Raw genomic sequence first — 17,252 nt, 5'->3', positions numbered from 1 at the left:
ATCCACTAAATTTTGAAAAGGTGTAATCCCACAGTTGACCTGTCAATTGGCTGTTTGGGATACAGCATAGAAATAATAATATTGAGACCACATATGTTCCAACCATGTGCTAGGCCCTGCAGTAAACACTTTATGTCATGTTATCATTGGGTTCTCACAGGAAGGCTCTGTGGTCAATTCTAACAGTCCCATTTTAAAGATGAGGAATCTAAGGCTACAAGAAGTGAATGACTTCCTCAAGGTCACACAGCTCAGGAGTGCTGGGCCCGAGTTCATCTCACCCAAATGCAGAGCAAAACTTCCAACAGAAATGATGGTTAAAAACAACAGCATGGGGAAAATGGGCCATAAATAACATAGTTGGAATACCAAATTGTCTACTGTCTACAAAGGGAAATTCAAAACAAAACAAGAAAACACAGAAGCATATAAAAATCTAAAAGAGGAATTGTGGTTTGAAACTAAGGCTCTTGTTTTAAGCCACAAAAACTCAACTCACACTAGCTCAAGGGGGAAAAAAGTCTGAGGGAATTTATTAGCTCATAAACATGGTCTCTCCCAAGCCTCGCTGGCTCAGGCATTCAGATGCCACCACCAAATTTCTACTGCTCTCTGTCTCTTGGCTCTGCCATGGTAGCTTCATTCTCCAATGAGATGGCAAAAAGTCACCAATTGCTCCAAACTGTTCCCCAATCCAGAGAACCCAGTAGAAGATCTCTTAATGGTTCCAGTGCTTATTGGCCTATCGTGCGTCCTGTGTCCATGCCTAACAGTCTAGCCAGGGGACTGAAACATGCTTGTTGGTCAGGTCTTGATCACCTGCCCTCCCCCTGGAATGGAGTCAGTTCGGCATAGACCACATACCTGAACATAGGGGAAAGACATTAGGGCCCTCTGCCTGGAAGGGGCAGTGGATGGCATGGCAGCAAAAAAAAAAAGGGAAAAAAAGTGCCCTTGGGCAAAGTTATTGCTGCTCTGAGTCTTGGTTTCCCCATGAGTAAAACAGAGCAAGTAAACAAGCTGGGGTCAGGGTGGGGAGGGACTTGATGAGACAGTGTGTGTAAAGACTTCTGCATGTGCCCAAGGCAGAGTAAATGCTCAATAAAACCAGTTCCCTTCCTAAACCAGAGCACATGGGCCATGAGGGAGAAGGATGGGAGTTTGGGGTAGGGGCTAGAAAGGAGAAAGGATTTCCTCTGTGGTACAGGGAGAAAGGCAAGCGTCCTTTTAACTCATGTCCCAGTGGCTGTGGCCAGTTGTCACCTGACTAAAGGCGAACCCCTGGCCCACCATTTGTATGGATGGAATGTGGTAAGTCAGGTGTTTGGAAATCAGGATGGACAGGAATGCCACTGGCTTTCAAGCCCTGTGGCTCCAGCCCCCTGCCTGGGCACTGTGCTCAGTCATTGGAAGCCCTTTTCAACCTGGACCTTCTCTCCCCTTATGGACACCCTCCCCAGCAGGCTCTGCCTACCAGACTCAGTAGCACTTCTGCTCTTTCCCCTGCAGGGCTTCCAGAGTGACCCCTTCTACCACCTGACAGCCTACCTGTGTTTGTCTCTGGTCGTGGCACAGTTTGTGTTGTTCTGCTGCACCGATCGACCCCCCTTCTTCCCAAAAGACCCCCAGCAGTCTGTAAGTCACCATGTCTCCAACTCAGTGCCTGTCTTGTCCCTGCCCCCCTTCTGGCCTCGGTCTTCCCATGTAACAGAAGGAAGATGAACTACAGCACAGACGTTTATAATTTATTCCTTCCATAAGGTGCATTCACATCTACTCTATGCCATGGGTTGGTCAACATTTTCTGTCTAGAACAAGATAGAAAATATTTTGGGCTTTATGGGCCACAGGCTCTTTGGTATCTACTCAACTCTGCTGTTACAGCACAAAAGCAGCCACAGACAACATGTTAATCAAAGAGGATGGCTGAGTTCCAATAAAACTTTGTTTGCAGAAATACACAGGGGGCTGGATTTGGCCTCAGAGCCATAGTTTGCCAAACCCTGCTGTGTGCTTTAGCTAGGTGTGAGGATCTAAGGTGAGCAAGCAGGTATAGTCCCTGTCATACAGCTAACAGCCAAGTAGGGAAACCAGACATTAATCACATAATTACACAGACATGTGGAAAATTACAAAAGGGGAAAATCTCTGCAAGAGAAGTTCATGGACCATAAGCATTTTCAGCAGGTAACACTGAACTCATCTGTGAAATCAGGAAAGGATTCTCTGAGGAAGAGTCAGCTGATCTGAGATCATCTAAAAAGATGCTCAACTACTTGAGTGTAACTATAATAGGATTTTTTCTTTCCTATGACAATGGAAGAAAAAAATGTTTAAATTGATAACAAGTTGTAATGGCAAAGATATAGTGAAATGAGCACTCTCCTTCCCTGTTGGTGAAGAGTCTGTGCAGTTTTTCTGGAGCAACTGGCAAAATCTCAGGACAGAGCCCTCTTACCTCCTCGCAGTGTTCACTGAGGGATATTATTGAAGATGCTGTTGTCAATGTGATACATGACCCTTGCTTTGAGAACTTCTTGGTCTCCGTATGAACAATAGTAGTTCTTCTGGGAAACTGTTAGGTCTGACCTTGTGAATGCTTTCAGTCCTGTGGCCCAATCCCTTTTTGCCTCACCTGCTAGGAAGCACCAAGCCCACCAGTGTCCATCTGTGACCTGTAGGCAGGGCAGCTTGGTGAGCACTATCAGTATTAAGCTCATGATCAATTCATCCTGTCTTCCTGCCCTTGTTTCCCCTTCCGTGTACTGTCCACGGAATGTGAGACTGAGTCATCGCCTCTGCCAATCATTTGTCTTTACAGAATCCATGTCCAGAGGCTGGGGCCTCTTTCCCCTCCAAAGCCATGTTCTGGTGGGTTTCTGGGTAAGTAAAGTAGGACGTAGGGGGCCAGGGTGGTGCCCCACCCACCTGGCATTTGCTGCCCTTATTTGTCACTACAGATCTTCCCCAAGACATTTCTTCCTGAGCCTTCTGAGGTCACAGGCTTTCTCCCTTCCAGCCTCAGCTCCTCCCTCTCAGATTTTGGCATGTCCGTCATCCACAGCCCATTTTCATTCACTCACTGGAGTGTAATCTGGGTTTGAATCCTGACTGTTTCCTAGCTGACCATATTGCAAACATTCGGTCTCAATTTTCCCCTCTGTAAAATGGGAACAACTTTACCTTCACTCAGTGTAAAGTGGTTCGTGCTTATATATAGCAGGTGCTTAATAAAATCCTATCTGTTAATCAGGTTCATTCATTCTACCAACATTTAATAAGCACTATGTGTTAAGCATTCGGGCTGAAAAGGCAAAAAGCCAAATCTTTACTCCCTGGAGGCTCTCAGGGTGGTGGGGAAGACAGATGTTTCCCCAAGGGCAGTTCACCAGGTGCTGAGGACTTACCCAGCATCATAGAGCTACCCGGTGGGGACCCTGCAGGGGCAGGTGGCAGGAGGAGCTTGCCTTGGTGACCCTCTTTTCCAGGCTGGTCTGGAGGGGCTACAGGACGTCACTAGGACCAAAAGACCTCTGGTCACTTGGGAGAGAAAACTCCTCTGCAGAACTTGTTTCCCAGCTTGAAAGAGAATGGACAAAGAACCGCAGTGTGGCCCAGCGGTGAGTGCAAAAAACAAGAGCTCAGCCTCGCACTGAATCAGCAAAGCCCCAAACATAACCCCAGATTCTATGCAAGGCCCCGCCGCCACTGTGCCCTGCCTGCCCACTGATCTAACTAAGCATTACCTGACCAGGCTCAGGACATTCTTCCCAGAGTGCTTTGCAGGTTCCAAAAAGTCAATGTGGGGGCTCGTCAAGACCCCCAGAAGGAAGCTCAACTGGCAGAATGGCAAGCAGGAAACAGCCTGAGGGTGGAAAGTCAGGTGGCTGTCCATAACATGCAGGCAACGACTCACTTATTAACCAGAGTGATTAGTGACCTGGGCCTCAGTGTTCTTATCTGTCCAATGGGGCTGCCATTAGCCCTAGCTCATAGCTTATGAGGGATGAAAAAAATGATGTATATGAAAGAACTTAGTGAATTCCTGAATTCCTTGAAAATGGTAAAAGCTCAAGCAACATCAGATCCGAGGTTTGCAAGCTCTTTAGTCCTGGCCCTACTGCCTACTCTTGCCCTCTCTGGCATCTCTGGAGACTTCTGTGGAACCCTCTGTGTCTGTGGGACTGAGTTTGGCAACCTTTGGTCTAGAGAGGGGAAAGGCTGCTCCCCGAAGGAAGAGCACAGGTTTTTCCAAAAGGAGTCAGAAATATGAGCACATCAAAACAGCAGTTCACCCCGGACATAGCTTGCTGTACTGCTGTTCCACACTTAAAAGATTTTTGAGCAGCAGAATTCATTCAGAAGCACCCTGGGGGGCTTGTCTACTCTCTCCCAGCTCCAGCCTCACCTACCAGCTTGGGAACATTGGAGAACATAGAAACATTCTCCAGAACAGTCTGAGAATCTTTAAACAATCAACAGTAAGAAAGTAGGAAAGCAATGGTTTTCTAAGATCCAGCTCAGTCATTTTCTAACCTGATACACAGAGAGAACTTTGGTTTTATCTCTGAAATATTTTGCAACTTTTGGGGGAAGGGAGAGGACATCATCCACAGAGGTCAGAAACCAGCGACCGGCTGAACAAGTCAGGCTCACAGGGTATGTTTGGCCCACATGGTGTTTCATTGTTCTTGTTGTTCGGAGTTTTTTTGTTTTGTTTTTAAATGAGTTACCATCATTTAAAAACATTGGTGATTTCACATAAAAATCTGGAATTCTGGTCTCTCTTAAAGCAAACTGGCAATGTGGGGTTACATCCCAAGACAGCAGCAGGAGAGTAGATCTGGGTAGCAGCTGCCCTGTTGAACCCAGCATGCGCTCTTCAATTTGCCACAGTCTCCACCACTTCCTTTCATTACCCGCCAACTTAACCTGGCCACTCACTCACACCCCTTGCTTCACGTTGTGGTCATCTGTGAGTCCTGCACTAAACGGCCTTCGGTACAGAGACCAAAGGGCAGGCACCTGTCTAGAGGCCTTCCTTGATGCAAAGTCGGACCTGCTAGAAAGGAAGAAGATTGCTATAGAGCCTGCAGGCTAAACACAGTGACTCAAAATTCTGGGTCAAGCAGCTAGAACAGAACTAAGGAAAACATCCAGCTAGAAAGAGCCTTCCTCTTCATCTCTTCACCCACCCCATTTTACAGATGGCAACATTAAGGCTCAGAGGGGAGAGGACACAACAGACATTTGAACCTCAGTCTCCTGTTCCCAAGGCCAGGCTGTGTCCACCAAATCAAGTTTGTTTGATTCATTCCACAAATCTCTGTAACATTCGCACCAGTCTTTCCTCTTAGGCCCTTGGCACACGTCACATAATCTGTTTTTTCTGATTCAGTTGGCAAGTATTTATTGAGTGCCTAGTACATTCAGGACCTGAACTGTGGGCTGGGGAAAATGCAAGCAAAAAATCTACACACCTGAAGTTCTTACAACACAAATGTGTAGAAGAAAGAGTAGGAGAGAGTGAGCATGGCTTTGAAGGCAGTGAAGTGAACCACGGGAGTGGATGGGGAGCAGTGGTTAGGGATGGCCTCTGCAAAGAGGGGACATCCTTTTGGCATTTGAGACCCAACACCAAAGTGTTTGTGAGCAGCAGGCTGTCGAGCCACAACCCCCCAGAGATGCCAAACCAAACAGCAAGCTGGGCTATAGATAAGGGGCAAGGCCTTGACCTTGTTAGTGGGGGACTGGCTACCCACGTTCCCCAAGGTTTATCTTTCTCTTCTTTGTAAAATTCTTGGTGGGGACTGGGACTCACATAGAGGCACCATATGAACCATGAATAGGGATCCAGGCTCAAATCCCTGCTCTGCCTTCACTGAGTGACCTTGGATGGCTGTCACCGCCTCTCAGAGCCTCAGTGTCCTCTGAAGTAAAATGGGGAGCCCAAGATACCCACCAGGCAGGAAGGTTGAGAAGAGCCTGTGAACTCATGTGTGCCAAGGGCTGATCCCAGTTCCTGGTCCTGGGTCCCAGCTCTGTAAACTGGCATTGAAATTGCTGAGAATCCCCCAGGTTGCCAGAGCTGGAGGGGACTCAGGGAGTGGGACCAGCCTCCTCTTTTCACGCACAAGGACATGGGGCACAGAGAAGGGAGCAGTCTGCCCAAGGTCACACAGCAACCATGATGTCAGCAGCTGCGTCCCTGCCAGTATCTCCCTGTGGCCAAGGGCTGGCCTGCCTCAGGAAGCACCCTCCGGCTCCACCCCACCTCCCTCCCTCCCTGAGCTGTCCCTGTGGCCCCCCTGCTTAAGGCCAAGTTCCCAGATCTTACCACTTCAAGAAGTTTGGCTTCCACCCGCGGTTTCATCCAGACCCAGCATGCCAAGCCCAGGGACATCAGCTGTGATTCCAAACTGGTTCTCAGCCACTTCTAAACCACCCGAGGGTCAGCCGCTTGTGGAAGGGACTGGGCGGGGAGGGACGCTACAAAATAGATTTAAAAAAACCGGCTTGGCCTCAGAAGGCAGAGGGTTGGGATCAAATCCCAGTTTTTTACTTCTCAGCTGTGTGCCCTTGGACAAGTTCACCCTCTGAAATTTAGTTTCCTTGTCTGTGAAATGGGGATAATACCTGGTTTGGCAGCCTCTTAGAAGGACTAAGGAGTACCTGGCGTGTAGTAGGTGCTCGATGAACATGCATTCCCATCATTGTCCCTGAGGCCTCAGAGCTGCCCTCCTGCCCCCGCCTGATGGTCTCATAAATGGGTCTTCTGGGTGACAAGGAAGAACAGGTGAGGGAGAGAGGCAGGATCCGGGATCCATGCCCACCTGTCCCCTTGCCGGGAACATAGCCCTGTAATGCCTGGTCGTGCTGAGAATATTAAAAGGACGGTCTTAATTCAAGCTGCTAGAAGAGAATACTACAGAGGGGGTGGCTTATAACCAACAGAAATTCATTTCTTGCCGTTCTGAGGCTGGGGAGTCCCGGATCAAGAGGCCAGTGGATTTGGGGGCTGGTGAGGGCCTGCCTCCTGGCTCATAGATAGTGATCGCTGTGCTGTCTCCTCACATGGTGGCAGGAGGAAGAAACTCTCAGGTCCCTTTGATAAGAGCACCAGTCCCATTCATGGGGGCTCACCTTCATGACCTCATCACCTCCCAAAGGTCTCACCTCCAAATATATCACACTGGGTTTAGGTTTCAACCCATTGATTTGGGGAGGCCACAAACATTCATCTATTGCAAGGACACAGAGCCAATTCTTTTCTCCCCTAAGGACCACCAAGCCAACAGCAGACAAAAGGAGAGGAAGCCGTGGCATGGAGGCCCCAGAGACTGAGGCCTTCGTGCGTCAAGAGGAGAGCAAGAGGGGCCCACTGCTGAGGGCCATCTGGCGGATGTTCCGCTCCACCTTCCTCCTGGGGACCCTTAGCCTTATCATCAGTGATGTCTTCAGGTTCACTGTCCCCAAGCTCCTCAGGTGGGTGCAGGCCTTGTGTGCCTTGCTAAGGCTAGCTCCTTAATGGTGTCCTTCCAGGGCCAGGGGGCACCTGCTTGCCTTCTGCCTCTGCCTAGACCTGTTGTGCTCAGGGCACTAAAAGGTAGATGAAAGGGATATGAGGAAGGGCAAAAATAAATGTGAAAGTGACTGACCTCTGGGAGAGAAAATGGATGAACTGGAAACTGACTGTGTCAGTAAGCTTTTGCTGTATAACAAAACACCCCCAAAGTGAGGGTATTAAAACCACATATTTTATCCATAATAATATGGGTCAGCAATTCAGGCTAGGCTCCGCTGGGCACTTCTTTTCTTGTTTAGATTCACTCCAGTGTCTGCAGTGAGCTGCAGGGCTGGCCGGGGACTGCTGGTCTCAGGCGGAACAGCTGGTCTCTGCTCCGTGTGCTCTTTCATCCTCCACAAGGCTCGCTCTGGCCTGTCCCCATGGCTGCTTGGCGGGGCTCCAAAACAGAGAGCAAAAGCCACATTTTTCCAAGGCCTTAGGTTCAGAGCTGGCCGTTTCACCTCCACTGTGTCTTGCTGGCCAAAGCTGATTCACGAGGTGGTGTATTTGTTTGCCATAACTAAATATTACAGACTGGGTGGCTTAAACAACAGAAGTTAATTTCCCCACAGTTCTGGGAGCTAAAAGTCCAAACTCAAGGTTGATTTCTCCCGAGCCCTCTCCCTTCGGTTGGCTGTGTCCTCCCGTCTTCTCTCCTGGTGCCTGCGCCTGTGGTATCTCCTTGTGTGTCCAAATTTCCTCTCATAAGGACACCAGTCACTTGGGATCAGGATCCCACCGTAATGGCTGCATTTTAACTTAATTATCTCTTTAAAGGCCCTGTCTCCAAATACAGTTGCATTCTTTAGGTACTGGGGGTTAGAACTTTAACATATAAATTTTGTGGGGACACCGTTCAACCCATAACAGGTAGAGAGAAAAGAAATCCACCTCTTGATCAGAGCTACAGAGTTCCATTGAAAATGTGTATGGACAATGAGAGAAATAATTGCAGCCATTTTTGCACACACACACACAAAATCTACCACACCTTACCAGGCATGAGCAAAAGCAACATTCACAGATATCTCTTCTCACCAGCTGTGCATTTTCCTTCCCTCTCTCAAAAGCCTTTTTTTGGAGTTTATCGGCGACCCCAAGGCCCCCTCCTGGCAGGGCTATCTCCTTGCAGTGCTGATGTTCCTTTCCGCCTTGCTGCAAACGCTGTTTGAGCAGCAGCACATGTACAGACTCAAGCTGCTACAGATGAGGCTGCAAACCGCCATCACTGGCCTGGTGTACAGAAAGGTGAGCCCTCGGGGAAATGTGTGGGCCTGTCCTCCTCTCCATCCTGTCCCAAGTTACATATAAACATTGCAATCAAAAAGGGTAACATCCCTGAACGGTGAAAATAATCTGTGCCTTCAAATGCACTCATTCATTACTCATAGTTACTCATGTGACACTATCACCTCCTTGGTTATTTTCATAAGGCCCTGTGTGATCTGACCCTGGGACCTCTCCAGCCTCATCATATCACACACCTTCTCCCTTGCTAACTCAGGTCCAGTCACAAACACACCAGGCACCCTCTGACCTCAGGGCCTTTGCACTGCTGTTCCCGCTGCCTGGACACCCTTTCCAGGCCTCTTCATGCAGTTACTGTCCACTCATCCCACATGAGGAAAAAGGGCTAAACTTTGTGCTGTGTGGGAAACTGGATAAAGGTGGACTGTCAGCTGGGTTGCCAGGCAACCTTGTTTAGGGTAAAAATGACCCTTGGCTCATTGGTAAACTGTATTGGGGCCAGAAGTTCTGTCAATGAACTATGAGTACCTGGTGGGAAGCCATAGCTTTGGGCTTCTCTTGATGCAGTGACTCTTGTCCCCTTTGGGGGCCCTGGAAATGAAGCCCATGAGACTGCTGCTATAAGAGATGTTGGCTCCTGTGAGGTCTGGAGCATCTGAGCCAGGATGTCTCCCCTGACACCTGAGCTGTCACCTGGCAGGCGAGCAGAGGGAACAGCTCCTGGCTGGATGCATGGGCCTGAGGGCATTGCTCCTCCCCCTTCCCACTCTCAGGGGAGCCTTGTTCCTCTCCTGATGAGGTCAGACCCCCCGCTTTACCTGCCAGGCTGCTTCTATATTAACCAAGTCTTGTTTTCCACCTCTCACGCTTTGTCACCTGGGGCCGGCGGATTCCTAGAGGTATTGAGTGCTCGCCTGAAAGCATACTTTTCCCATGCGAACAACCAACCCAGAGCTCATACTCCCAGCTGCCTCCTTTACAGGGCTCACACTCTGGGCCACCATACACCTGCCCGAATCACCCCAGGCCCGGCACTAGGAACAGCTCCCATGCCCCACAGCCCACCAGTGGTATTCAAAGTAGCCAATCCTAAGCCTGCTTACCCTCACTGGCCCTTCCTTCCTGTGAAAACCACCATACAGATCCCCCCCACCTCCATCTCCCTCTGCCTCCAACAGACCCTGGTGCTTCTCCATGTAGCCCCCCAGGGCATGGAGTGCCCCCTCCTCTTGAGATCTGTGAGTATGAAAGCTATCTTGTCAATGGTAGTAGTTCTTGATCTGGTGGCCTTGCCATACCTGAATAATAATAAAACCTATATTAAGGCACTTCCTCATGGCACTCATTGTAATTACCGTTAAGGAATGAACTATGTCTTTATTTAATTTCGTTCCCCAGCTCCTGGCATAGAGCAAGCCCCCTGCCTCTTTTGTTCACAGCTGTATTCTTAGTACTGGGGTCAGTGTGGGGCCCACCTAGGTGCTCAAGAAGGATTTGAAGATTTTTTGGAGAATTTCTACACTCAGCCATTCCTGACTCACTCCTTAACCCCTTCAATTCCACAATGCAAGCAGAAACTGGCATTCAGCAGGCTGGAAGGCGTCCACTGTGACCCCCAGGGACTAGGGCAGATTTGTGGCTGCCAGAGAACCCGGTGTCTGAGGAGCGTGTTCAGTGCCTGCGGGGGTTTGACCCAGCACCCTGTCTCGCCCTTGTCTTGCCTTAGTCATCCTGGATTCCAGTCCTGCCAGGCCATTTACAAACCCTTTAACTTTGGCCAAGTTGGTCAAACTCTCTGTGCCTCAGTTTCCTTTACTGTAAAGCAAGGTTAGTAATTTTGCGTTTCATTGATTCTAGACTCCCTTTTTTCTCCCACATTTTGAACATTTGACATCAAGGTGTGTCTTAATTGGCACTGATTTTTTTCCTTAGTGATACAGAGTGTTTTACCCACAGCATTTCTGATTGAATGAAATACGGCAGTGCCTGCTCCATATGGCTGTGTGATGTGCTCCCTCACAGAAAATGATGAACCCATTCATCTAACACCATGCCTGGGACATTGTTAGCCTTCAGCAAATGACCACTGTTACCATCATGAATCGAAGGTTTCCATAATAATTATGTTATTCATTGTTATTGCTCCAGGGCTTTAGGGGTGTCAGAGTGTTTTCATTTTTGTCCTCTCCCTGTATTCTCACAATGGCCTTGGGAAGTCCACTTAGGAGATTTTACCAGCCTGCTTTACAGATGCGTAAACTGAGGCTCAGATGTATAAGTGACCTGCCCCTGCCAGCAGGGGCTGCCCAGCTTAGACCCAGGCCTGCTGGGCTGCTGTCCTCTGGCTCCGTCTGTGCCATGGGCCTCCCTGCCAGCCTCCACCCCACTCATCCTATCCTTCCCTCTGACTCAGGCATTATCCTCCTGCCCTGCCCAGGTCCTGGCTCTGTCCAGCGGCTCCAGAAAGGCCAGTGCAGTGGGGGACGTGGTCAACCTGGTGTCCGTGGACGTGCAGCGGCTCAGTGAGAGCATCATCTACCTCAACGGGCTGTGGCTGCCGCTCTTCTGGATTGGCATCTGCTTTGTCTATCTCTGGCAGGTATACTGGGGCAGAGGCAGCGGGATTTGAGCCGAATCCTCCTCCCCGGCCTCTCCCTCCCCCTCCTCTCCCTTCCTCCCCCTCTTAATCCTGCCTCTGTTCATAATTTCCCAACCTACGGCTGTGGGATGTTTGCCTTCTGGGCACTTCTCCATTTGGCCACTAGGTGGCACTGTGGGCTGACACGATGCGCAAAGTCTTACCCGAGGATGGTCTTCACTTGACCTTGGGCAGGATGCACCTCCTCTCTGGGCCTCAGTTTCCTTGTCCGTAAAATGAGGATGGTGATGATGACATTGAAGGCTCTTAGGTACAGTAATGGGGCACCAAGTACGTTCAGAAGTTGCCAGTAACACAGGCTCATCATGCTATCAACAAAAAGAAGGAAAACTTTAGGGGAAAGAATTTGCTACTTAGTTTTCAAAAAGCGTTAAGTGGCCATCTGGCAAAAAACATCAGGGCTTTTTTCTGATTTCCTTCCATCTACTTTGTAGTGTAGGATTTTCTGTTATTAAAATCACAGACTCGGCAGTGGGACAGCCTGGGTTCAAATCCTGCATTTACCACTTGCTAGCTGTGAAAACTTACACAAGGAGCAGCCTCTCTGAGCCTCATTTCCTCATGTGTAAAGTGAGGGTCGTAATTAACAGTAGTCCCCCTGCCCTCAAGTAATACCTGTAAAATGCTTAGATCAGCATCTGGCACACAGCTACACTCTACAAATATTTACTCACGTTGTTAATTAAGAAGCGGGGCGAGGCAGTGCATCTGAAGATCTCACCCCAGCTCTGGTCCAGGTACAAGGCTCAAAAACTTTTCTGTAAAGGGCCAGACAGTTGATATTTTAGATGCTGGGGGCCATATAGCCTCGCTTACTATTCAACTCTGCTCTTCCCGTGCAAAAGTGACCATAGACAATGTTAACCAAATAGGCATGGTGGTGTTCCAATAAAATTATTTAGGGACACAAGTTTGAATTTCATATAATTTTCACATGTCACAAAATAGTCTTCTTTTGGTTTTCTTCAACCATTTACAAATGTAAAAGCCATTAACAATTCTTGTGCAAAAACAGCTGGAGGGATCTGGCCCATGTGCCATAGCTGACAGATCCCTGGGTGGCTGTATAAATGGCATATTGATTACAGTGTGAGATATTCCAAAATGCCATCTAGTGCATGTTGACATCATGATTGTATCTCTATTAATATTTCCATTCACCCAGTAAGGCATGGGGCCAGGACTTCTGGCTTGCTACCCTGGATTCCAGGGCCGAGCATACAGTGGGTGCTTAGCAAGTACACAAGTAAACGTTAGGCACTTGACATGCAGCTCTTGACGTGCAGTACATAAATGTTAACTGTTAGCATTAGGAAGAGAGGGAGGGAGGGAGGAAGGACACATGGGAAAATGCAGAGCGATTGAGCGGACAGACCCAGGACCCAAGTGAATCTGAAGAGGGCACCCCACTGCTTTCTTGGTCTCTTTGCAGACTAACAGAGTCACCCTGAGATCCTGGTTAGCTGAGGGGTGGGGGGAGCGGGCATTGGGGTACTACAGTTAGCATTTGTAGCATTTTTTCTCCAAATGATACCATTTTTGCCAGAGAGCTTAACCTTCTGTTCATAATTTCCCAACCTAGGCTGTGAGATGCCTTCTGGGCACTTCTCCATTTGGCCACCAGGTGGCACGATTGCAACATAAATGAAACGGGCTTGCTCAGTTTTCAAGATAACAAAATAGTGTTAATGGCTGAGAGGAGACACTGAGGCCCACAGGCTGGAGACGGGGTGGGGCTTGTCTAGAGCTGGGCCCAAATGACTTTGGGAGACATCTCAAAAAGTCACAGCCACTTAAAAATCATTTTACCCTACCCCCATCTCCACATTTTCCAGAAAGAGAAACTGCAGCCAAGGGGGAGCATAACTGTCACAAGGCAGGTGCGGGGCAGGGTGCCAGACAAAATACAGGACATCCAGTTAAATTAGAATTTCGGATAAACTGAGTAGCTCCTTAGCATAAGTATATACCAAATACTGCAAGGGACATACTTGTATTAAAATTTTATGTACTCTTTATCTAAAATTCAGATCTAACTGGGTGAGCATCCTATATGTTTATTTGCTAAATCAGACACTCTTTGTCAGGGGTGAGATGAAGAGTAGGATAATGACTTTGTGACACACACACTTGCTCCGGGCATCAGAGGGGCTCTACTTCCATGTCTCAGATGAGGAAACTGCAGCGTAGGGAGGTTAAGTAACTTGCCAAGTTCCAAGTGCCACCCAGTAAATGCCAGAGTCACGATCTGAGCCCAGATCCCGCGTTCAGAGGTCTGATTTCACCATTCTGACCAGGCACACCCCTCCGCCCCACCGGTCTGGATGCACTGCCTGTCTGACATACACCTGCTCCATGTGGGAGGTGCACTGCTCCCCTCCCTGACGCAGACACACTCCATGGTCGCCAGGCGTTTGCCGCTGTGGGGCCCCGTGATCCTGGTCTTCAGGCCCCAGTGGCCACTCTCATCATACTCCCTGACACCCCCTGCCTTCCACCTGAATCCTATAGCTGGGCTCCTGGCGGCGTCTCATGACATCCTTTGCCTCTGTCTCTAGCTTCTAGGACCCTCTGCCCTCATTGCCATCGTTGTCTTCCTGAGCCTCCTCCCTGTGAATTTCCTCCTCACCAAGAAGAGGAACCGCCATCAGGTTTGACCTGTGGGAGGAGGGACACTCCAGGTGGGAAGCAGGAAGACAGCCTGCAGCCCCTGGGACCAGTATTCGTGCCGGGAGGTCGGGAGGGAGATGGGGGCAGGCCTGGTGGTGGCAGGAGCCTTCCCTGACACTCAGACCTTTACCTCCCACCTGGTCCCCCCATCTCGGTGGATGGAAGCTTCATCCCCACATTCGGGCTGCAGAACGACCATGGGTCAGCCTCGATGCCTCCTTTATTCATGCCCTGTCCAGCACCAGATCTGGTTTGGCATCACCTTCAAACTGTATACAGCATGTTGCCCCTGGCACCGCGGGCTCGCCAAGCCCCACTGTCTCACCTGCATTGCTGTCTGAGCCCCTCCTGGGTCCCGCCTCAGGGCCACAGCTCTTGCGGAGCGCCCTCACCCCGACGTCCCTGTCCCCCTCCCTCTGTGAAGGCTGGGCAGCCTGCCATCTCAGCTGCCCTCGTTTCTACCAGCGGCCTCTCCCCTCTGCCTCATGCAGCTCCTCTCCTTTGCCTGCCCTGTTTTGCTCCACAGCACCTGTTATTTTAACCTGCCATGCTATGCGCCTGGCACTTCCATTTATTGTCTCTGTCATCAGACTGACAGCGTCCCAGCAGCAGAGGCCGCTCACTGACACAGCCTCGGCTTTGGGAATAGTGCTTAGCACATAGGAGGTGCTGGATAGGTATTTATAAGCTAAGGAGGAAAGAGGAGGCATTTGGTCTTGCATAGACTGTTTCTCCAGCTTCCTGACCACCTCTAAGACATTCTCACACAGCTGCCCCTCTAGAGACCTGGCCCTCCATGGTGAAACACAGCAGCCCCCAAACTCCTCTCCCTGAGCCCCATGTCCCAGGGTGGCCAGCATTCTCCCCACTCTTACCCCCTCACACCTCCTCCTGACCACACTGTCTGTCCTTCCACCCTCTCCACCCACCTCACTCACTCATTCTCTGCATGCTCAGCACCTCTCATCATTCCAGACCCAGCTCAGGCATCATCCCCACCTCCAGGAAGCCTTCCTGAAGGCACTGTGCCCAGGCTGGAGCAGGGCTCCCCACTTCCTTGGGCTCGGGGCATTCCCTCCATTATGGCATGTCAGCTGCTGCCCTTGCTGAGGGCAGAAGCAGTGGGACAGGAAGGAGGAAGAACCTGTAGTGGTCCAGGCCTGGGGATGAGGCGACGGTGATTCGGGCCAGGACTGTGGGGACAGAGATGCTGAGAGGCAGACAGCTTGGGGCCTGGTTGGGAGCCAGAATCAACAGGACCTGATGAAGGCAGGATGGCAGTTGCAGGGAAGGCCAATTCTGGACTTGTCCCTGTCCTCTCCCTCTTCCGTCGTGTCCCAGGAAGAGCAAATGAGGCAGAAGGACTCTCGGGCGAGGCTCACCAGCTGCATCCTAAGGAACGTGAGGATGGTCAAGTCTCATGCTTGGGAGGGAGCCTTTCTGGACAGAATCATGCGCATCCGGGGCCAGGAGCTGCACGCCTTGAAGACCTCCAGCCTCCTCTTCTCCGTGTCTCTGGTGTCCTTCCAAGTGTCCACATTTCTGGTGATGTCACTCTGGTCTCCCTGAAGAGCATGGACCGTGGGGTAGGGTGGGGGGACGAGGTAGGCAGAGCCCCCTGGATTCTGGAGCCCCTCTTTGCAGCCCACCTGGCCTGTCCAAATGTACCTTTCCTCGCCTCTCCTCTCTCAGGGGTCCTTGCTTTCTGCCAAGTGAGCTTATCAGTCAGATCAGTCCCTTGAAGGTGGCAGTGGCTAACAAGGTCTTCCATTCTCCTTCTGAAAGTTCCAGGCACCTGGAACCTTCTCTGCTCCCGCTGGCTTGGGGCATGGGTGACAGGGCGGGAAGCTGCAGAGTGACGGAGGCTGTCAAATGGCTGCAGTGGCCTCTCACAGGCACAGTGGCCACCCCATCCTCTGAATCCTCCTCTGATTTAGTTTACAAATTGCTGCCAGGTTAGCCTTCAGAAAGCCCGGCTTTGACTTCAGTCATGCCTTTGCAAACAAACCTACAGGGACTCACTGCCGCTCCCAGAATAAAACCCAAACTCCTCCAAGGGCTGGTGGACCTTAAACCACTGGTTCCAGAAGGAGTTAAAACCCCAGAGGCCATCTGGTGTCACAGACACAATCAACAATCAGAACCGCAAGTACCATCGCTTAGAACTGTGAGAGCTCCCCAGGTAGGATCACTAGGTCACCGGGACACCTACTGACATCACACTGAGTGACTATCGCACCAGCTGGCACCTGACACCTGCACCGAGTCAAACCCGGTGACATCAAGAACCACAAATGCCACCAAACCCAGACCCACCCACTGCTGCTGTTACCCTGGAACCTCAGAGCCCCCTGCCAGGGTCCCTAGCATCATGCTTTAGATCCCACCCATGTCTAGAACCACAAAAATGCTACCCCAATGCCTGGAGCCCAGAGTTTCTGGTTCCTAGAACAGAGGCCACACAATCAGCTCACCCCTCATGTATGTCAGGAGCGCCTTGCACAGCTCCAGGACCTAGGAATGCGGCCTGGGGGTTCACAGAGTTGGGGGTGAGCTCTGGCTGGAAGGAGGCCATTCCAACGTGGTGGGCTTGGCCACACGGGCCCCTGGAGGCAGCGTCACTTGCCCAGCTTCCCGGGCCATGCTCACAGCTCATGGGTGCTGCCGATGTGTCACGCAGGTCGCGCTGGTTGTGTTTGCAGTCCACACTCTGGTGGCCAAGGACAACGCCATGGACGCCGAGAAAGCCTTTGTGACCCTCACGGTTCTCAACATCCTCAACAAGGCGCAGGCCTTCCTGCCTTTTTCCATCCACTCTGTGGTCCAGGTGAGGCCAGGCAGGATAGCGTGTTGGAAAGCCTTGCAGGGGTGTGCTGGATCCGACAGTCTGCCCGCCGCCAGCAGGGGAGGTAGCAGGAGGACACAGTGAAACAGAGCAGGGAAAGAGGCAGGACGGGCGGAAGGTGCCCGCAGACATCTTCAAAGCACAGAGCCTCGGAGCCTCACCGATACAGGAAGGCCACAGGCAATCCGTGCAAGACTTCATTCTGGTTCCCTTTTACTACAAAGCAGTTTTATTCCATTTCTCCTCCTTTACTGTCTCTGCTC

The 17,252-nt window shown here is 50.6% G+C and overlaps 1 protein-coding gene across 5 annotated transcripts in view; it reads left to right on the top strand.

Annotated features, from left to right (window-relative positions):
- Positions 1 to 17,252, top strand: part of ABCC6 (ATP binding cassette subfamily C member 6) — a 47,502-nt gene that overhangs the window by 4,459 nt on the left and 25,791 nt on the right. For all 5 annotated transcript variants that reach the window (XR_005031278.2, XR_005031279.2, XM_036917922.2 and 2 more), the window contains exons 5-13: positions 1,510 to 1,635; positions 2,822 to 2,883; positions 3,489 to 3,620; positions 7,282 to 7,485; positions 8,638 to 8,815; positions 11,253 to 11,414; positions 14,033 to 14,125; positions 15,486 to 15,689; positions 16,825 to 16,971. Coding sequence is in view for 3 of the 5 variants with exons in the window: in XM_036917922.2 (XP_036773817.2) it covers positions 1,510 to 1,635; positions 2,822 to 2,883; positions 3,489 to 3,620; positions 7,282 to 7,485; positions 8,638 to 8,815; positions 11,253 to 11,414; positions 14,033 to 14,125; positions 15,486 to 15,689; positions 16,825 to 16,971 (1,308 nt within the window). In the remaining 2 variants the exon portion in view is untranslated. The remainder of the gene's footprint in view (positions 1 to 1,509; positions 1,636 to 2,821; positions 2,884 to 3,488; positions 3,621 to 7,281; positions 7,486 to 8,637; positions 8,816 to 11,252; positions 11,415 to 14,032; positions 14,126 to 15,485; positions 15,690 to 16,824; positions 16,972 to 17,252) is intronic.

This window comes from Manis pentadactyla, chromosome 10 (assembly GCF_030020395.1).
Source record: "Manis pentadactyla isolate mManPen7 chromosome 10, mManPen7.hap1, whole genome shotgun sequence".
NCBI classification, from domain to species: domain Eukaryota; kingdom Metazoa; phylum Chordata; class Mammalia; order Pholidota; family Manidae; genus Manis; species Manis pentadactyla.
This window is presented reverse-complemented; position numbering and strand designations above follow the sequence as displayed.